Source organism: Echeneis naucrates, chromosome 21 (genome assembly GCF_900963305.1).
Source record: "Echeneis naucrates chromosome 21, fEcheNa1.1, whole genome shotgun sequence".
NCBI classification, from domain to species: Eukaryota; Metazoa; Chordata; class Actinopteri; order Carangiformes; family Echeneidae; genus Echeneis; species Echeneis naucrates.
In genome coordinates, this window is record NC_042531.1 from 9,365,825 (window position 1) to 9,388,981 (window position 23,157).

The 23,157-nt window shown below is 40.9% G+C and overlaps 1 protein-coding gene across 1 annotated transcript in view; it reads right to left on the minus strand.

The window, feature by feature from the left end:
• The window catches only part of LOC115061799 (glypican-6), a 76,402-nt gene extending 53,549 nt beyond the window's left edge, over nt 1-22,853 (minus strand). Inside the window, exons 1-2 of the mRNA XM_029530313.1 lie at nt 22,349-22,853; nt 3,679-3,837 (exon numbers count right to left, since the gene is read on the minus strand). Coding sequence (XP_029386173.1) covers nt 3,679-3,837; nt 22,349-22,499 — 310 coding nt within the window. The 5' untranslated portion in view covers nt 22,500-22,853. The remainder of the gene's footprint in view (nt 1-3,678; nt 3,838-22,348) is intronic.
• Nucleotides 22,854-23,157: the final 304 nt, after the last annotated feature.

Consider the following 23,157-nt stretch of genomic DNA (forward strand, 5'->3'; position numbering starts at 1 on the left):
ATACATAAAGAAGCGGTTTATAATGTGAACTTGAATTAGTGTCTTACATAAAAACTCCAGTGAAAATTTCTAAACCAACAAGAGTGCATATAATATGCCGAATTTCCAAAAGAATCAGAACATGTGAGGAAGTGTTACAGTCCTAGATGTTTTCTAAGTAAAATTTCTACAGTGTATTGTAGAATTTTTGAACCCTGCACACACGGCCCGGATTGTTCAGTCGGGCTTTTTAGCAAAAGACTCATTTCGCTGAACCAGCATGCCCTTTTCAGCACTACCCAGCTTCACATTCATCTACACCTGGTATCCAGCCAGCACAGCACAGTCTTCTATGGTTGGCAGCTTGTTTGTAGTAATTCTGGTTTAAGTGCTCTGCTCAAGGGCATCTCAACAATGGCTGCTAAGGGGGGGAGAGAATTCACGTTTTATATTCTTGCGCAAGTATATAAAACGTATTCAACAACCTTCCAATAACATATCATTGCGCGAGGCTGCAAATATAAAGCTCAATTTGAGATGGTGGAGCACATTAATGCTCTGCAAGGACACCCAGAACCCTGGTGTTATAGTCAGAAGCCCCACCACTGATTAGCAATTAAGCCCCCCCCCCCTCCTGATATAGTCTTTAATAAGCAAGAGAGGGAGCCAAATCTTTCCTGTGGTTTCCTGTGGCTTCTGATGCATATTTTGATGAAAACAATAAGAAGATTGAAACGTGCCATTTTATCAAAAAGCTTACACATATGATTTGGAGGAAATGTTGTTGTTTTTTTGTTTTTAGGTGGTTCTGTTTCTCTCTTAGAGCCACACAGCTGTACTACAGTATGTAGCTGGCTTGTTGTGGATATTCCTGCATTTCTACCTCAGACTTGGCAGAGTTGAGACTGCGCCCTCTCACTGTGACACATAGGCTGCGGTGTCAGGTACGCGTGGGCTGGCCGGCTACTGCCAGCCACGCTAACTCTCATCACCAACTCTGCATAAAGAGAGGGAAATGTACACATAATGACTCCGTGTAGGCGGCACGCCGGAGCCAGGTGCAAAATAGGTGGTAAAGTGCATCTCAATGAACTTACATTCCTGTATTGTTTGGATCTTTAGCTATACATTCTGGCACTGTATCAAGACCAACACACTTATTTCAGTAAAAAGGAACACAGACCCAAAATGAAAAATACAGATTCCTAAATAAATAACTGCTGAAGTAGAAAGTATGCTGTATTCTTTGTTTTCCTTTCTTCTTCTTCTTCTTCTTTTTATTTTTCCAATGGCTCTGGTTTGTTAAATTTGATATCCCCTGCTTACCAACTGCACAACTTCTAACACTCAGATTCAATTAATGACATATATACGTACACAGATTAAATTTAAATCTGCCAAGAAATACTTCATATTTCCCGAGTGAGGTGGCCAGTCAACAACCTCAGCAGACACTGAGTCTCCAGACATTGGAGGTTCTTTGGAGTTGCAACCTGCATATAACATCTGCTTTGACCCTGATGAAATTATGGAGAGTGGCAGCAAACCCCAGGAGGGAGAGGGGCGCCTGGAGTCATGCATCTAAGTGCTGCCGGACAAACCTTATTTCCTCCCTCACTGGAGCCCTCCTTATGACATTCACTATCCTGACAGCAGCTGATCAAAATAACACTTATTTATTTATGCATGCTTCCAGGAATCACATATAAGACCAAGATGTGTGTATTCCTGGGAAAAAAGAAAAGGAAAAAAGAAAAATACAAAATATATTAAGACAACAGACAGCCATCACCCAGGCATTGTGAGACTGAGTTTCTGGGCAATGCACAATCATCTACTGTCACATACTGTAACTCAATATTATTTGTTTAATACAATATGGTGAATGGTTGAAAAGCATGAGGTAGGATGTATGACTGCACTGACTGCTGGGTATTAAATTGCACTATTAAACACTCAAATGTTATTTAGTTGTAACAGATATTAGATTAAATCTATGCTTTAGCCACCCACTTTGATACAAAGATTAGTATTACAGTTTATACTATAAAGCAAACTAGAGTTGAGTGAGTTCCCATTCTGAAGCACAACCATTAAAAAAACAAAAAAAACAAATCAAAATCTGTGAAAACATATACGATGTGTTGTATGATGTGAATATTGTCACTTTTATATTTTTAGCTGGTTTGCCTTGTGTTGCTTATGCACCTGGAATCACCCCAGGGTTAATTTTGACAGGTAACTTTAATTTCTTTTATATTTTTAGTCTTTTCATAAAGATGCCATGTAGCTTCAGTCATAATTTTTGCCTTCTGGAACGCTTACATTTTTCTCTAGTTTTAGTCGACTACACACCATAGTGATTTTAGTCTGACAAAAATTGTAGTAGATTGAGTTAACCATAATCTGAAAGGTTCGGTTTAAGTGCAATGCATTATTTAAAGCGTTTCTCTTGGATCCGTGCTCATCAGGGACATCTTTTAATTTGTTCAAATGGAATGGTATTAAGGTTAAAACATGCAACAGAGACAGGATTTTTTGCTGGTTTTATTAGACAGGGCAGCTTTAAGTGTGATTAACGGAGGTTTCCCTCAGCTTTGTACTACTTACTGTTCAAAACTGTTGCTGGGTTTCCTCTAATATAAACTTTGTTACAGTTGCGGAGAGTGCATCAATAAATAATGATTGCTTATTCTGCCACTTGATGTTTACTTTTACAGAAATTACCTGTTATTTCTGTGAAGGTTGCCAAAGTTTGATTGTTTCAGACAGCTTTGCTTCAGGAGGACTCACTGAAATTAGCAACGAAGTGGCCGTCATAGTAACGACAATGGCCGCTGTCTTCTTCTGTATTATTCCTCATTAATATCATATATTAAGCCAAAAAGAGAATCTAAAAAAAGGAACCATTGTGTTGTCTTCTCCTTTTGAATAGTTTTGTCCTGCCATTCATCTCTAGAAAAAAAAACCAAAAAACTATTCAGTCATCTTTTTGAGGTTTCTGAGTTAAAACGTATTAACGGGCTTGATATTGTATTCCTAATGAACTGTTTGACAATGCTGACAGGTGGCTGTGCTCCACAATTTTCACCTCCACCACCTTTCACCATTGTCCATGCTGATAAGCTTCTGCTCTCCAAACGCTAATCTTGAGAGCTGGAGTGATTATTATTTCTCATTAAAGTGTAACTACGAGGAGCTGACTCCACAGATGGAGAGAGGGAGAGGTTGAGCGAGCCCGCTCCTGTAATGAATGTGTCTGCTCCCGTGGCAGAAACTCAGAGGATGTGCGGCGGTCAAGTCACCACGGCATAAGGACGGGATCACACACAGCACAGGACCAACAAACAACCTTAATAATGCAGAGTTTGGCTCTGTGCTGCTCTTCAAGCCGTCAGTATGCTGTGCTGGAGTGGAGAAGCCACATTTGTCTAATCCAAAAAGAGGCTTCTCCACTCCAAGGCATATTGATGAGATTTTCACATTTCATCTCCTCTTGAGGGAGAGCAGATAAAAATGTACAAATGTACTTTTTTTTTTTTTTTTTTTTTTTTAATGAACGCATACCATGCCCATCCTCTGATTTTTCTTTTTCTAGCATTTGTTCTGCTCTGACTAACCATAAAAAAAAAAGAAAGAAACAAAGCAGTAAAATCAATAAGGATAAAATATGTATTTAAAAAAAGAATTGAAACTTACCATCAAACCTCTGATGTCTGGAAACAAAGGTGCTTCTCAATTCATGACTCGTTTCACCAATGAGATTATCAAAGTCCTCTTTACTCTGCTGACCAAATTTGTCCTCCATTTCCTGGGTGCAACATGTGTTTCCCTGAGGACATACACGGAGATGTTCACCTGCAAAACAGACAAAAATTGTTTTTGTCTTTTGTAGACACCAAAAGTGACACTGACCATCCCCTCTTAATAATTAGAGCACCAAATAATAATATTTGCAAGACTACTGCACCATTTCCCAAATATCCCCCTTCTCCATAGTGCAGCGCTGTCCTTATTCTTGCTTCAATTCATCCAATGCCATCAATATTGGATGCATGATTTTTCTATGAAAGTGATGACTGCTATGCAAATTCACAGGAAACTCAGCTGAGTCACACAAAAATCCAATGCTCTCACTTGCTCTCACTGGATGGATGCTCGGAACTACTCAATATTTGAATTAAAACTTGAAGTTGATAAGGGAATGAGGGATGAGATTTCAGTGTCAATCAATAAGTTGAAAATTTAAAGGGATGGTTTACAAAACAAACAAACACAAAAAGAGGACAAGAACCACTACATGATGAGGACTGCAGTATACGAGCTGGCAAGAAAGGCTACTCTATTTAAAGATAGCAAACCTGAGTTAGGCTAACCTCAGGGAAGGGAAAAATAAAAGCTAAGAGTGGTGTCACGTATGAAGTGTGTGTTCTTGACAGTATTCTAGCTGCTCAATTTTGGAAAATCTGAGGCTTCTTCATAGCACAACTGTTGACTAACTCGAGTGGTGATATAAAAACTACTGCCAGAAGGTTTAAATTACATGTACAGCCGTGTATTTTCTACGTCGCTATGAACTGAGACGTTGTGGTGATGGATGATATATATGGGCAACCTAGCCATTGTCTGACTCTGGCGTAATCAATGCCATCGGATGCTGCACTGAGCTCATGCAACAGCGACAAAGGGTCGAGAAAAAACGTGCTCGTGAACTGAGAGCTCTTGGTAAATCCTTTGTATCAATAAGAAGAGCTGCCTCAATGCTGCGTCACTTCCAAAAAACAAGAAAATACAACACTCTTATTAGGTGTCCGTGAAAGATGGTCAGGCTCTACCTTCTTTTCTTTTTAGGATTTGTGTGGTTTAGAAATTGTCTAGGTCTTTGAAGCCTAGGGATCAGTTCTCTTCAGATGAATGGGAGCACTTTTAAAAAGATCACATCCAGAGGACAGAAAGCTATTCATGATAGGAAGCAGAGCAGGACTGACTGAATCAAAACCCTAACCCCCCCCCTTTAGGGGGGAAATATCAATAGTAGATTGCTCACAGATGTCACACAGTTTCCCAGTGCAATAAAATTGGCCTAAAACAATTCAAAAAATCCAAAGAGGGGCAAAAGGAGGTAAACCGCAGAGATAAAAATGGAATGAGTGACATTTGCACAAGGAAGACCAGGCTTTCATAGCAAAGGAGGACTTTTTTCACTATTGACTGCTGAGAATGCTACCTAAGGGGAGGCAAGTTTACAAGTTGCCCGATGGTGTTAACCCTTCTTGTAGTCATGACAGTTCTAGTGGGGTAATGTATATTCGCACGGTATCCACCGGGTGACCATGTGCTGGCCTCGTCTTGGCCTCGTATTGAATGTGTCAGCGTATGCACAGCATGTGAGTGAATGGGGCTTGTTCATGACCTGTGACCCCATAATGCACCTGGCTAGTGATATGTTAGTCCCTTCCCTTGCAAAATAAATTAGCTTGAGAGAGAGCGCTACAATGGCAATTATTAGGAGTGGGAATATTTTACTGTTTCATGATCCGATTCAAAACGATTTGTAATGATTTCTGCTTCAATCTATAGGTGTGGATGATCTACTCCAGTCTGCTTTGCAAGACAGAATGACAAATGGAGACATTAAAGTGCCTTTTCACATTTATTAACTTTTAAGCTTTTATCCATGCTTAGATGGAATTGTTGCATAAAAGCAATATCACATATTGCTTAAGTAACAAAAATAAAACTGTCACTTTATAAAAACAAAAAAATAAAATAATAATCAATTCCCAGTGGGGGTAACCTGAACATGTCAAGGTTCATTGGTAACAAGTAATGGACTGGGCTATAACAAGGAGCAGCAACCTCCCCAGCTCCGGACCAGACCAGACTAAACCAGACTAGACCAGACCAGAGACCGGACCCCTGCAGAGAGTAGAGGCTCAACCAGATCAGACCCCCCTCCAGAAACTGACACGACATGAATCGATTTTTTTTGGCACATGTGTACTAATTATGAGACAATGCAATTCACGAAGGACAAGATTAAACTCTATTCAACTATCTCAGGAATGAAACAATACAGAGAATGGGGAGTGGAGTACATAAAGCAATAGAACTGAATTATTGCTAAGCTCGCTCTATCACAACTGCAGCTCCCAAACACAGTGTCAGACGTCAAACATGAAATCCATCTCATTTCATACGGGGAAATGGTCATTGGCCACCATTACGAGCATGCACTTCTACCATATTTTTCATTCTTTCTGCCAAGTTAGACATTGTTTCTGTACGGAGTACAACATCCACTGCAGGCTCTTTAACATTACTCTTTTCAACTGTGTGGCTCCTCATTCACCTGAGCAGTAACTAAATCAACCAGGAAGCAGGAAATATTTTTTTTCTTTCACTTTATACGCAATTACAGACTTTTTTTTTTCCAACCACTATAAACAACTTCTGAAAGCAAGTAAATTCACAGTCCACATTTTTATCACTTGCGTATTTACATCTCAGGGCTGCCATTGTCAGATATACATGTGTACAACAACGGAAGCATTTTTATGTAAGTAATGATGTTTTCACTTGGGTTTCTACACCTAATTCATGACACTGAGTGATTATTCGAGTGAATCAAACGTCCTCAGTTTCCATTTTTTCCATTGTCCATTGAGATATTACAAACTCAGTCTGTAACAGCACTTATAGCTGCATTTCACAGTCTAACACTGAATATCACTGTGGGAGGGTAAACACAACAGGACATGAAAACGAAATACAATGACATGGCTATAATGCCACATCAAGATGACTATACATTCTTCGTGAAGACATCAAGGGGGCCATAGTTCAAGTCTAAACTCAACTTGGTTTGGGATCTTTCCTGTGTTCAATTGTATCCTGACTTGTATGGACACTGGACACTCATAGACGCTCGTAGCTTGCCATTACCGATTTCTCTTTCATGCAAAGCACTTCAAAGGGATCAGATTTGTCATAAAAATGCATGTTCCAGGTTCATTGTTGACAATGATCATGGGCTTTCAATCAGAAAAGCAGCTGTAAGCTGATGGCAACTCCAAGATTCTTACTGCATGCAGCCACAGACACATGTAGACGGCGCAGCATTATGGCATGTGAGAAAAATAATTTTACTGTGTGAGGATCTTAAAGTGAGAAATAACCTGAGCAGTACTGAGATTTCTCTGCAGAAAACAGTGACTCAAGGGAAGATATAAAAATGTGAAAAACATCAAATCGCTAAATTTCAAGTACGATGATGATTTATATCTGCCTTTTACTTTTACCAAGTGCTAAGTTTACTAAGTTCAATATTTAACATTTAAACTGCGTCTAGTGACAGCAGTTACATTTAAATGGTGATCAGAAAGTTTAGCAATGAATGTATGAATGCAAAGAAAAGAGCTTTCGAGCAACTGCAAAATAAAAGCAAAATAAGTTCATTTCTCGTGTGTTAATAAACTGAACACAAATGTTACTATTCAACAGGCAGATGATTTTAGACATTATTTTAGCCATGGGTGTTTATTTACCATTAGAATAGAATATTTAAATAGAATTCAATGTGTAATATAAAGCATTCACTTTATTTTACCTGTCTATTTTATAATTTTGGTGTTGTTCCTATTTTCATGAATGCCCCTGAAACCCATGACGGCAAAATCCATCAAATAACCATACGACACCTTACAAATACACACACAGTTTTCTGTAATCAAAATCATTGTGCTGAATCTTGAAATAAATTTCAACATTTACTGTGTTAGCGTTAATTTCCAAAGAAAATGGTATTTTCATGGTTCTGATGAAACAAGAAGATTGCGAGAAAACAAGGCAATATAAGAAATTTACTCACAGTATAATCCACTATGGAAAAAAAAAAAAAAAGAAAAGCTTTGAACTGAGGCAGGGGTCCCCAACCCCGGGCCGCACAGAAAGAGTAAAATTGTTTAAAATGATATGCATTTTATTTTCAATAGTTTTCCGGGTATTTTATTATGAAAAACTGCCACATCGGCCCGCGCCTCCCTGCTGCACTTGACTCCCAGTTGTTTTCCATGCCTCATTAAGTTGGCAAGCTAACGCTTGCAAAAAAGGCCCGCAAACATGGTCGCTGGAGTGTTTGTTTGATAAGGGGAGAAGGAGCCAACGAGGAGACACCAGAGGGGCCTCAAAGAGACAGCAAAAAAGAAAGCGGCATTTAAAAGAAAATATCAAGAGGCCTACTTAAATTACCGTTTTCTTCGGGATGGAATTTAAGTGCAACTGTGTCACTGGTGCGTTCGGGTGGCCAGCTGTTTGGTTAAATGGCTCATAACGCCAGCACCTTAACTGACTGCAAAGCAGGTGAGATATTTATTAACAATCACGTTAGAGTGGCCAAGTCAGAGACATGTTTCTGTAAAGTCCCTCAGGCTACAAATTTTGTGTGCGCCTTTTTTTTACGGAAATGTCAAGAAGGGGAACAAAAATCCATCTTGACATGACAACCCTACTGTGTGCTCCAGCAGTCTCAACAGAGCATAACATCACTTAAAAATGCACTTGTCACACATCAACATATAAGAAGGAGCTTTCAGGGGACTCTGCCACTCAGCAAAGTGCCACGACCTTCCTGGCCAAGGTTAAAACAGCACTGTACTCTCAGAGATAACCCACTACTTGGGAACAGACAACACATTAGCATCAAACAGGATGGGGTATGGACCAAAATGCAATTCTGTCATGAACAATAACACTGCAGTAGTGTCACACACATGAGGATTTGACAACATTTTTCATTATTTAAGCAACATGTTGCATATATTAAACAGAACCAGAGAGAGGGACAGAACCAGTGACAGGTCACCAAAAAGAGTGTCCCTTGGATGTCTAGTCGCCCTAAAATGGATATAACTGATAAAATTCGGATAATAAAATTAGTCATTTCACTTAATTTTTGGAGAAGTGGATCAAATTATATTTATTTCCTGTCTCTTAAGTCGGTGCAGTCGTGAATGCTTGTCACAAGCTTGATATCTTAATAGCACAATCAGTCCAATAGCATTCTCTTACAAAATCAGCTAAACGTCTGAGAATGCTGTCATTATTATCATTAACTTAACTTCTGCGTAACAAGTTGGAAAGACCAGCTGCTGCTCTTCCATAAAAATCTGACTAAAAGCAACAGAGAGATGAGCTTGACCAGATCTTGGATGTGTTTGCTTGGATGGAAACTGTTTTTAAAATAAAAATGTATTTTCTCCTGATATGTCTACCTAACCAAATATAACATAACTTTAGTCTACGGCTAATTGGAAGCTTTTTGTCTTTTATTTTACTTTAATATTTTGGTGACATTGGGGCCATTGAAGTGAACGCATTCAGGCATATCACTGGGTCTCCCAAAGGGTCTAGAAGGTGGTGAAACGTGGCTGCAGGAATTTATTATAAGTGTGATGTCTTTTCTGCCTCTGATGATACTTCTCAGCAAATGCATTCATTCGGCACTCAGCGCTTCATTAATTAAACGCGCACTTAAACCTGAGTTCTCTAAGTGTATACGCTTCAATTGAAGCTTCATCTCCTCTCAGTGCACTCTATGTTTTATCAGCGCTCACACTCAGCTACTTTTGATTTCTCTTCATTTCTTTGATGGGTTTTTTTTTTTTTTCTCTAATGCATAGAGTTTGTTACATTCAGACTATCCAATTGAAAAAAGCTCGGTGTTGTAGGTTTTGTAACCCGTAACCCATCATTCTATTTTACTGCAGGGTGACCTCTAACGGGCAAAACAATATACAGAGCAGCAGAGTTGCTGTTGGGAGGTAGGTTGGGTTGGATGAACGACCGCGTCAACAAAACACGAGATGTTAACAAAGGAGACCTCACCATTCTTTCTTTAAACCAAGGCCATCCCACAACCATAACCACATTATTGTAACAATGACGAAGACGGGAAGGGCCTCTACTCCTGAGAAAATATTTATTTTAACTGACCAGCTTTCCCTAAACATAACCAAGTAGTTTTTTGTGTCTAAACTTAACCAAACCGTAGCCGTTCTACAATCATAGCAGCGTGTTTTGTTACAGCAGCCTTGGCAACAATGGTCTGGCATGTCTGCCGTCACTCTGCTCATGTAGGTCGCATCAGGACAAACAACCTGAATGGAAGAATCGATGGCGAATCCGGCTCTTTCTTCAGCCACAACTTTTGCAGGAATGTAGTTCATCACCCATTTTTATTTATTTTTTTTTTTTTTACGAGATTTTCTTGCTGTGATCAGAGAGTGGCTTATTTCTGGATATTTTTTCCCCTAAGTACGCACATCGTAGTAATCAGGCCCAAAGAAACAACGAATAGAAAAGCTCAGGAGGTCTTCAGACCAGTCCTGCAGCCCAGCGCAGGTCTCTGCCAATGATTCCTGTGTTTGCAGTGACAACAGGTGAAAGTCACAGGTCGCACTTGTGAGCACTAACTGCTCCACTATAATGGAGTGTTGCTGGTTCACAGCTTTGGAATGAAAAAAAAAAAACAAAAAACAAAACATCTTGTGTGATGTGGGAAGTGGGAGATGGGAGTCGGTGGTGACCCCAAGTCTGCCTCCAAACATTATTGGATAAATACAGTTCCATTATTATCAGTTCTGCAGAACTCAGCAAATTTCTCCAAATAAACTGCAAACTGGCAATGACAGTAATCTACTGTGGTTCACAACAAGGCCGCACCTTTGCAGAGAGGTGAAACATTAAAAAGCTTCTCTGCATTGATAAAAATGTCTAAGTAATGTAAGTCTCCATGTCTCACACACTCAAACACACACACAATCTGTGGCCAGTCACATTCTTGGAACATCACAGTTCCTCAGATTTGGATATATTTCCTTTAAGGAAGTTTGACGTGTTACGGTTTTATCAGCTTTCAAACAAAATCAACGTGAGCGTAGACCTGTGTGATTCGCAAAGGGGTCTTTGGAAACAATTTCTGAAAAGCAAAGTCCTCTTCGAGCAAACGTCTCAGCACAGCTTTGGGATAGTCCCCTTGTTCCTTTGCTCATTAGGTCTGCAGTTAGCCAAGTAGTACACAGATGGGATTTCTGCTCACTTTTGTCTTGTATGGTATCAAGAATGATTTCCACCTAAAGTTGTCTGTGATTCCTGAGCATGCCATACTTTGCCATACTTTACTTTATTATCAGTCCGTGGACATTCCCACCCATGATAAGAACGCACTGGACCATGCAGCATACGTGTTGTATGCAGGGCTGCACCCCGCCCCCACTTCGGACACTCCAACCACATCTCTTAGCTCCTGATAATGACTGAAACAAACAAACCCTGTCATCAAACTGATTAAACTCTGGACACCTGAGACTGAGAGCACCCTGCAGGACAGAGTGGGATGTGTTTTAAACTGCAGCCACCCTGGAGGACTCTTCTGGCAGCAGGCAGGACCGTGTTGAGTATGTGACTGGGTACATTAGCACGTATGTTGACGACATTGTGCCCAACGTACAAGTCAAGAAGTTTCCCGACCAGAAGCCCGGGATAAACAGTCAGGTACGTGTACGTGGAAATGTTTTTGTCAGATGGCGGGCTGCACATCGCGTTGAATGTTAAAGCACGAGTACTTCGCTGTATCTTCACACTGGAGGAATCTAAGAGGCAGCAACCCACAGATGGAGCGGAGGTCTGCTGATGATTTTGTAAGCACAGGTGATTGGTGAGCATTTGGGGAGTGCCACGGCTGATGATGATGACTGTTAAGGGGAGCACCACTGATTGCTAACTCACTGACTGACACTCAAGCCAATCATTAAGATGTGTTTTGAGAGAGTGGTGCTGGCCCACATTCAGAGCAGCATGTCAGACACCCTGGACTCCCTGCAGTACGCCAACAGGGCCACCTCGGACGCCATCGCTGCTGCCCCTCACTACTCCCTCTCCCACCTGGAAAATAAAGAGTCCTACATCAGCATACTTTTTACTGACTACAGCTCCACTTTGAACATGATCATCATATTCAGGTGCCCCCACTGGGAATCGAACTGCACCCACTATGCTGAAGTGACCGCATTTAATTCATTTATTTATTTGTTTGTTTATATTTTCATTCATTCATGGGTTGGGGGGTGTGCGTTATTAGTGACCCCCCCCAGGAGCATTTTCCCGACAGATACTTTCCTTTTTATTCCGGGGAAAAAAATGTAAAGTTTATGTGAAATGTTTATAATGAATTCTGTTTTTAATGTTTAATTCCGTGGTTCTGTGATCGCAGCCTTTATAGGGCTCCATTTACTGAATGTCCTGGGTGACCGAGCTTGACATGAGCTTCACAGTGTGCAAGGTTTGCAAAATGAGGAACCCATGTTTAACTGCAATACTTTTTTTTATAAAAGAGACACTTTTATTTTTGTAACTTAAGCAATATGTGATATTGCTTTTATAAAACAATTCCATCTAAGCATGGATAAAAGCTTAAAAGTTAATAAATGTGATAAAGACACTTCAATGTCTCCACTTGTCACTCTGTCTTGCAAAGCAGAGTGGAGTAGATCATGAGGATCCTTTGCTCACCTACAGATTGAAGCAGAAATCATTATGAATCAAAAATCGATTCTGAATTGAATCGTAGCCCCAAAAGTCAGAATTGAAGATTCCCAGTCCTACTGTATATAAAAATAAAAGGCAATCACTTGATGTCAGTCCCATGTCTGCAGTCAAATGAAGTCAGATGAACCAGGTTATTATCAGTGCCAATGGAGCTCCTCCATTAGCAGCCCTATTCAGCTGTCCCCCATCTGAGATTTGCTGATGTACTACAGCTCATACACAACAGTGAATATCTGCCATTTCAAGACGCAGTGTCAGTTCATGTGATCATAGACTGTAACTGCGGTACATTTAGACGTCTACTTTGTCGTAAGTATCGGCAGTCCTTTCCCTGTCCTTCACCGGAGTTCAGCAGCTTTCACACTGAGGCATCATGATGCTACATGATATCATGCAATGGCGTATTAATAGCTAGGCACTCTTAAGGACATTTCATGCCTCATGTCTACACATTTGAAGCTTTCCGAGCGTCTTTCATTTTGGTCAGGTTTAGGGTTAATATTCCTTCCATGGGTGCCTTTCTAATTCCCTCTATTTTAATAATTGCCTGAGTCGCACCTTTTTAAGTTAGTAGGAATATTAATATCCAGCTTGCAAACAATTACCAACTCTTGCACTTAAGCTTTTGATGTAATAAGGAAGTGAAATGGGACAAATTTAGCGGGGAAGGTGTGGGTGCACACATGCTGCCAATTCCGTTTCAGTAACATTGTAAAATTACTGAAACTGTCTGATAGTCTTTCTATGGAAAATCTTTTTTTTTTTTTGCGTTTATATCAAAATATATTTCATGTTCAGAAGGTAACGTACCACAACTCATTTGTGAGACAGCTTAGAGTAGTTCCTGTGTACACCAGCAAAGGTAGGCCAACTCTCAGAAGTATTCATCAGTGTACCTGGCCAAAGACACCCACAGCATATGTGCTCTGCCATCTGCTGTGTCCCACAGTCCCCTCCGACTAACTTTTTATGCATTCACAGTTGAAGCTACAGTCTGCCCTAATGAGATCAACGTTTCTAATACCAGGGAAGTTGCTTTTTCCTTGTCACGCCATCTCATCAACAGACAACAGATGCAAAGCGCTCTTAATTTTAGTGGCTTGTTAGGAGTTGCTCGCCCTGAGGTTGATAGTTCATATGTTTGTTTGTTTTCCTTGCAGCTTTTTTATTTTCACATTTCTGGGTCAAATTTTTAGTCAGCAGAAACTGTAGATGTTGTCAAGCTGAGATTTTACTCCGGGATTCATCAGAGCCTGTGTCCAAGCGTGCAATATTCTCACTCTCCTTTTTGAGTGTGTCCTAAGTAACTTGAATGGGATTATCTGCCTGATTATTTTCTCAGCACACCAGCTGTCTCCATTATCGATTTTATTTGCCAAGATTCGCAAAGATCTTTTTTGATCAACAATTTGGCCGCATACTGTATGCATATCATTCATGTAACTGTGACTGTCTTCAATCACATTGCTGTCCGGGGATTTATTCCCCCTTTTTCAGCAAGGACGTTGTTTGAACAGGTGAACCCACATGAAGTTAAGTAGAACAAACAAACAAACAAACAAAAGAAAAACAAAACACAAAAAAAGCTAAAAAACAAACAAACAAACAAACAAAAAAAAACAAACTAACAAACAAACAAACAAAAAAAAAAAACAAAAACTGTCAAGTGAGTTTGGTATTTTCTGGATCCACGAGGATCACGTTTCCACGTGATACACTGCAAGGAGCTCATTACAGCTGACCTAAACAGACTAAGTTAGCTCAAGTGTGTCAGTTTCTTGTCAATAATAAATCAAGAGGTTAGCCAGAGGTGGCTAAAACTTGCTGGCCTATCTACTGCTGATCATATTCCATTAATGTCGTATATGCGTCCAGACATGCAAGTTACTTGATGTGCATAGACAGAACACACTGAAACCCTTGGCCCCCCAAGTGAGGGATAATCACACCCTGATGAGAAAACGGCCTGTAAAAAGTCACATTAAATCCCCAGGAAAGACAGTACATAAGAATGAAATAAAATGCAAATGAATATGAGAATGGATCTTTAAGTCTGTCTTTCCTTTGCACTTTTAATAACCTCTCCAGAGGATTTTGTGTATAGAATAGCCAAGTTTCTCACTTAAGTTGGAGCGCGCATCAATCAGAATGGAATGACATTATTCCAATCACATTTTGGGTCATGTCAGAAGTCATAATGAAAGGCACGCTTGTGTTTTAAATAACTGGGGAACGCTGATAGAGAGGTGCATACGTCCTTGGGTGAATGAGGACAGGTTCAAGAGGAAATGAAATCTCACCGACATAAAACAGTCCACAATAAAAGCAGCACAGCACAATGATACGGTGGTATTCTTCATCCTCAGGAGAGTCGGTGTGAAGGGAAAAAAGACAGGAATAAAGATGTTGGAACAATTTCATACACCTTGGAAATGTATTAGGCTTTTTTTTTTATTATTTATATTTTTTGTATTTATTTTTATATGAATATGTCAAGGTATGCCGCTGCAACATGCCATGTGGAAGGCTGCGCGTGTGGATAAAATAGCCAAGTGTCGACTCGATTGTACTGTTTCATATTGAAATATTTCTAAAAACTCTTTGAAGGGGAAAAAAGCAAATGCACAACTGTCTTCTGTCGCTGCAAAGGAACAATTTTTAAGGGCCATTGAAGAAATTGTGGAGGAGAAATAGGTTTTTCTAGACAATATACTTACTTTTTATGCTGATCGTTCCCAATTCTGGGCTTCGCTGTGACATTGAAACGTAGAACCGTCTCTGAGGCTGCAGCTGATACTTACTTGTCTGGGTTCAAAGACAAGAATTCTGGATGTGGAGATGACCATGCAAGTTAAAAGTGTTCCACACTCCACTTGAGATTAATACATTTTTAGATTAATCGTTTTGCTCGAGTTTGAGAACTGATCAATGGTTTCAAGTAATTTAAGATCCTTAAGCGAATTTGCACGTTTTTGGGCGTCCAGCTCGTCAAATAATTTAATGATAATAAACTGACTATTTTTCCCTAATCCACTGAAATTTCACATACCAACAATTCAGAAAATACGCAGCACATGAATCTACAATGTTTTTCGTCTTGTTTTTCTTTTTCCTTCCAGTGCCATATTACATATTTCAATGGAGCAATCCTGCATGTTAAAAATATACTTTATCCTTGTACAAACAGTTGCCATGAAGATAAATACACAGCCCAGGAGTACAATATGTTTGACCTCAAGGGTAATAGCTATGGAATATTCATGTGCTTCTGCAAGGTGCACCAATATGTTATGTTAATGTATGGATTTCTTTAACACCATGTGCAGCACATTTAGGAATGCCAGGGACAGCATAATAAGCATATGTAGCACCATGTCTGGCTTTGATATTATTGAAAAGAATGTAAAGCCGAGTGCAGGCATGAGGGGACCAGCGTGGATATTCGATCCACATGGTCAGCATGCCGAGAAGCCCCTGAGAATAAGACCTGAGCAGGCAAGCCACTCTTTTCAGCTTCACCTTGCTGAGTGGAGCATGGAGGAGGACCTGGTGGCTGTTTGGAGACATGGAGAGACCTGAGAGCTGCTCTGATCGTTACCTTTCACTCAGCATCCACACTTTAATTTACCAACACCGGACATTATCAGCTCTGATAAGCAAGGGTCCTCTGAGTCACAGCAGGCTGCTGCAACGCAAGGCAATGCACCGCATGAACTGAACCGTCCTCAGGAGCAATGTAAAGGCAAACATCCTCTCCAGTTGCACATCAGGTCTAGTCAGACATCAACAAGACAGCAGTGGCAGACATGTGGCTAAAAATAGATCCAACGACAGAAACGAGGCATCTGAGGGGGCTGTATTTCATGATGGCTTGGTTTTGACAGGCAGATGAGGTGTTGGGGAAAAGTACCAGTTTTATGTTACCGCCAAAAGCCAAAATTTTATTCCCATATCAATGAAGTAACACACATCGATCCTGAGGATTGTTTCCTGGAAATCTGTGATCCGTGGACAGATTAAAAAAAAAAAAGACACCCGAATGACGTGATCTACTGGAAAGTGTAACAATTCTAACAGAAGAAAAATACTTAGAATTAGACAAGTTAGTCAGAAATCATGTAAAGAGATAAACACACAGTTAAACACAAAGAAACATAACTAGTGGTTTGGCATTCTTCCTCCTTCCTTCAACTTCAATTTGAGGAGAAATTATATTTTGAGCCTGCAAGTTTAGAGAGGTTATGTCCACTGGATCAGTGGAATTTGATTGTAATAGATGTACGATGTAACCTGCTAAAACTAGCCGAGGGCTTCTATTTTTATAACAAATCCGGCACGTTGTACTGTAGGTGTCTATTCGGATAGGAAAGAGCGAAAACTAGCACTGCCGCCTTTCAGCTGTACACAAACAGTCGATTGCAGTTTACATCCATGTCTGTTCAGACTCACATGTCATGAAAGCATTGATGCTTGACACAAACCTTCGCCTTGACAGCACAGAGGCTCTACACAATCACCAGTTTCATGGTGTGCACTGACCTTAGTGTCGGAAACTCAGTAATCCGAACATTTTCACAGTTATGGTTGGACTATGTTCGAAAAACGCATTTTTTTCCTGACCTTTGCACTTTTGGATATAAATTGTCATTATTTTTATCCAATTAGATTTGTATGAAAAAAAAATCAAAGTTTAGAATCCAAGTGTGGGAGAGGTCAAATTAATATTGGCCATGAATTGCTAGATTGTGATAAGTTCAAACTAAAAGTCAAAGCTGATTTTGTGTCTGATTTGAGGGGATTTATTTAAGGAATTAACAAGAAAGGCTCACAGAAACACACTCCCTTCCAAATCAATATCAATCAATGCTTGGTAGAAATGTGTGTAATCCAGCTTCGTAAATTCTCAGTAGCTCCAGGTTAGGGTTTAATTGGGCAGTTGTTGACAGGAAGTAATAGATCAAAATAACATCTACTCGATCTCTTGTTGACAACACGATTACGCAATCTTTCACATTTCAAATAATTCTTAAACCATTAAACAGCTATTGCCAAGCCGTCTCGGGAGAACAACTCCAATCCATTTCCTTGATTGTCACAGCAGATTTGTCTAGAATGACTTTGACAGACATTAATTCTTCATGGCTGTGTTCATGCCTCCTCTTCTCCAGAAACCTATGTGGCGAATGCTGCTTATCAGGCAAATATGGCACATCATGCTTAAAGTATTTGGCCAAGCCTCAGTAAACCAGTGTCTCTTTTATGTGTTTTTGTCCCCGTTCTTAATGTATTCAGAAATGAGATTTTCTAGCAGAAGAACTGAGCTTTGACGCCACCCGGTAAAACTAAAACTAGTGGAGAGTTTTCTGAAAACGTGTGATTAATGATTTCACATAATGTGCACTATAAATTAGCATGAAGTAAACAGCGCTGCTATAAACTGCCCAACTGCCAACTAAAATCCCTTCTGGTTTTTAAAACACGTACGTTGTATTAAAATCTCAGCAACCAGAGTTATGAGCAACAGAAAGTTGGACATAAACCCCGCTGAAGGCCACAAACAAAATAAACACGAGGCTTGGGTCAGAGACAGGATTAGGGTTTAGAAATATTACCAGAAAGAACTTTTAGGTGTTAAAAAATGTACAGTAGCCCTGAAGGCTCGACTCTCCCTCATTCCTAAACAAACTCCATCACATCAAAATTCACAGCTGAGGATATTTTCCTTTTGGGAAACTGCAGAAAAGCATTATTACATAAACTGTAAATTCCTCAGCGGAAGAATGAAATTACCTTTGTGAAAAAGTGCACGACAAACACGGGCACTTTCCATGGCTACAATGTGAGCAAGTCAAATAGCCTGTATGGCAATAAATATAGCATCCCTGACAGTGTTAGACAAAGTGGGTATACATGACGCAAAACCTGACTGAAGAACAAACACTGAATGGATATAAAACACAAGAATGATTTGAATTCGCTTATTATGTACAAGAGCTGTTTGGCAATAACTCAAAATAACAAGACAGGTTGCCCCTCCAAAGCTTTACAACGACTATAATATAGGACTACAATGAATGTTTATTTTCATTACTGACTCATCTGCTGATTATTTTTCACTGTTGCACTGGCAGGGAAAAAAAAGAAAATGTGAAATAATGAATAGATTTAGATTTGTAAATAGATTAATCATCCATCACCGTTTTCATATTTTCCTGGAACATGATGGAGACAGTGCTGATGAAGAAAAAAGCAAGAGTCAAATAAAAAAAAAATAAAAATTTTGCTGAACTATGATTCAGTATTGAGAAGTTGATACTTTCACCTTTTCCCAGCTAAGGCTCGATAGCATTAAATTGTACAGGTGTATTGTACTCGTGACTCATCTGCATTCTGCTGAATCTCAGTTTTATTCAGGGGAAAAGCAAATCACCTATCATTGATCTGAAGCGACACGCAAAGGTTGAAAAACAACTATATTACAAAATAATCAAACATTCCCCTGAAGCTTTTTGACATGCTTTCAGAGTCGGGCGGTCCTGCCACCAATGCTGCAACCCTGAGACTCTTGCAGGAACAAATGTTTCCTGCAGCTCACAGAGGGAACACCCGCGGAGAGAGGCCATCATGAGGCCATTTTGGAATTCATGAGCATGATTGATGACAGAGGGATGGAGGCAGCATTTGAGAAATCCTCTCTGCCGCAGGAAAAAAAAAAAAAAACAAAAAACCATGATTGTTTGGATTCTTCGTGCCTGATAGTATCCCCCCTCTGCTTCTCAGTGGGACATTTTCACAATGAATTATATAGGAGAGTGAAGCCTCGAACGCTGGGGCAATATATACAAACCCAAACAATAACAGCTGAAATCTAAAAGTCCAATTATCTGCAAACGCCATCAAAAATATGATGATGAAATTTAAAAAGACATAAACACGCCATAAACGCGACAGAAACTGCGATCCCTCTCAGGGCTCCACTTCGAGATCTAGTTCCACACATGTGACTGACAGCAAGGTCACAATAATCTGACAATACATCACAGCGATACTGACGGGCGCTGAAGGGCCGAACAAAGTCACCTGGCCATCCCCTCTGCAGGCACTCCCATTTAGCCCTTTTTAATCCCCTCCATCCCATTACATGACAGCAGAGAACCTGTGCACATTACACGCCTCAGCTAAGATCATTTGCAACGTTGTGCAGGCGGGCCAAGGAACACATAAAATATCAGCAGCGTTATTTCAGTCCCATCTCCATCTCCCTGGCTGGGAGTAAACAGAGCTGGATGTCAAATGACCGCATGACAAAATATGACATGCTAGGAAGTCCTGTCGAATCCGGCAGTCTGCAGCATGAATCACTTTCCATATCTTCTCACCGTGTCTCAGACTTTGTGTAATCCACCGAGTGAAAACTGAGACAGTCGGAGCAAGACTAAACGCAGGTCTGATCTTTCGCCAGAGCAATGAAGAGTGAGGAAGTTTTAGAGTTAGATTTAGTTTTATTTTCAATTTTTTTTTTTTTTTTTAAATACAGACAAAGTCAAGTTTGCTGTGGTGAGCGAGGGGCTCTGGGTCTTTTTTTTTTTTTTTATGTGTAAACTCTCAAAAGGCCTTCAGAGCAGTCTGAAAGTTTGGTCAGCAGTCACAAACACTGCCCAAGTCTTATAGAACGACCGCACCAGCTGAACCTTAAGGCTTTTGGATTTCAACAACACTTCTGTCAATAGCGCACTTGTTTCACGGCTGTCATGACCTGGTTCCTTCTGTTTGACCAAACACAATGGAGAAAAAAAATAAAATAAAAATCTGTGATTTTAAGACTTCCAACGAAAAGCATTCTGCAGTTGTGGCTGAGCAGTGTGCACGGTATGCACTGCTGTATTTTCTCTACGATAATAGGAATAATTCAACCACTACACATAATAGATTCCCCCTATATGAGAACAATGTGTTTGTGCAGACAACGTGAGCTTTCATCAACGTGAGAAAGAAATCTTTCATCTAACGTGATCAACATTAAACAGATTAGAAACAGTGGCGTATATCAGCATCATATGTGTTTTCAAAGTAATTTAATATGCAACAGTCTCCAGTGGCAACTGACATCAATATCAGGCGCACACGTATCCATCTGCTGTAACAATTTGTTGTCAAAGGTTATCGGCTAAGCTAACATGGACTTAAAAGAATCCAACGCCAAAGAGGTGTCGTTCGACAAATGCATATGCTATATAAAAAGAAGCAAAGGCCCTGTATGTATAGGAGGTCTAATGATGTGACAGCTCACGTTTTCCCCAAATCATCAGGGTGCTAATAAAGTGTGAGACGGTCACGGACACAAAGCTATAGGGGGAAGCTTCAAGGGCCGCTCTAGACCAAGTCCCACAGGGGCCAACTAATGTACAAGTACTGGAATATTAACTCCAAACTAATCTCATGACTGAACACGCTCCCCACCTGCCATATGGACGCTGTTAACCCCTTCAGTGCCACCTCCTCAACAGCTCATATTACAAACCTGGCAGCGTGTACACCCCCCGTGGCCTCCGCAGAACCTTTAATAGAGCAGGACTGCAACTGCTACTTGTGTATTTGAGCGTGCTTTAGAACCTAAAGCACAACATCGAAATTATGCAAATATAAAGAAATGAACTAACCATTAGCTTAAAGGCAAATAAACAAGTCAATCAGAGCACCCAGAGTCAGATGATATCGATTACATGTATATTTACTGTGGGGCAAAAAAAAACTAAACTGGAGATGGTAGATCTGAGTAACAAAGATATCGACAGTATTTCTGTCACTTTTCGATCAGCTCTTGAGGTCGGCTTTAGAAAAAAGGCATTTCCACATTGATAGTCATGCTTTGGTGTCGCTCAAAATTGTTCGTATGACTAAAAGTGAATAAGTCAGAGGCCCAAAGGACATGCCCATCACTGTCTAAATGTGCTGAAGTGTTGGAAATACATTGTCTCTCCAGCAGACATGTAAGGTTATGTCTCACTGGAAGGCCAGATCAAAAGGCGTTTATTCAGGGTGACATCAATCGGAGGATGAGAGAGATCTAATTTTTCCCCACTCATTTGCGAGATTAGCTGTGATGTCAGGGACGTGGATCCAAAGGATTTAATCAGTTTGTTATTCAGCCCATCTCTGAACAGGTGTGCCCGCTATCAAACATGCAGCCTTTCACCGTGCCAGGTTCCCCACTTTACAGAAGGACTTATGGGCCCGGGATCACAACAATGGCAACCCGGAGAGCAAACTGAGCTGAGGTAGTATAAAATTATAGCAAAAGCACAACAAAAAGCACAGCGCAGTCATGATACCGGCTCACATTATGGGATATTTTCCACACTGCATGAGCATAGTGACTGTTGGTGCCGTGTGCTGCACCGTTTCTCATCGCAGCAGGCCTGTCACTTCACTGCTGCAGGCTGCAGGACGCTGCCCCAGCTGTTGCTCACCTTCCTTTCAGGTCATTTATGAGCCTTTTGCCAACTGGTTAAAAACTTTCATCAGCGCCTGACAGGTGCTTGGGGCGCAGTTTGATGCAGTTTCCGGCAAATCCCCACTTTTTTTTTTTCTTTTTTTTTTTTCTTTGGCATAGTGAATGAGTCGCAGCTGGACGGTTCGAGGCGTTTAACTTTTCCACCCAAAACTAAACATTCAGTGCAGATGTGGCGTTTTGTTTTTCGTTCCTAATGATTGTGAAAGTGTCCTGAGCCGGACGGGCAGATCTCCTGGAGTCCAACCTTACCTGGGATCTCCTGAAGGGGAACATGTGCGAAGCCGAAGCCTTTGGTGACACAAGCCTCCCTCACCTCGCTGCAGTTCCGCGCTTTGAAATCTGCCCTCGCTGCCACCGACAGCACAGAAAAAGTGCAGATGATTGTCTCTAGTCTGAGCATGGTTCACTTCTGGGAAGACCCTCACACTTTAGACGCTCTCTGCGGTGGACTGTGTCCCGCCTGCCGGTGTGTAACTCCTCTGCAGCAGGTCCAGCAGGTACTCAGTGATGGTTGCAACTAAACTCTGAGAGCCAAGCAGCGCATTTCCCCGCGAAACCAAACCAAACAAAACAAATAAACGGGGCTCTGCTGTGGCAGGAGGAGGTTCAGATTCCCCCGGAGTCCGCGGAGAAGAGCTGACTGCGAGTGTGGAGGTGCCTCATGAATCCAGACGGCGCGTATCCCGGCGTGCTGAAGCCAACTTCGCTGGGCGGACGCAGCCCCTGGTCGGCGTGCCGGAGTGGAAATGCGGTGCGGAGGGGGAGCGCTCCGAGTCCACAGCAGATCCACCGGCAGGGGCGAAGCGGAGCGCAAATCAGGGACCGGAATCCAGCCTGCACCGCTCCGGCAGGGGGCGGGGCTGAACGTCGGCCCCGCCCACCGAACAGCTTCCCAAAAAAAAAAAAAAAAAAGTCAATCAGGGTAAAAAAAAAAAAACAAAAAAAAAACAGTGTTTTTGAGTAAAGCTACACAGCGATTAGGTAACTGCAAATGTACATACATACATCTTCATTGGAAAATTCAAAATTCAACAACCTTCGGCTGTTTGGCCTGTAAT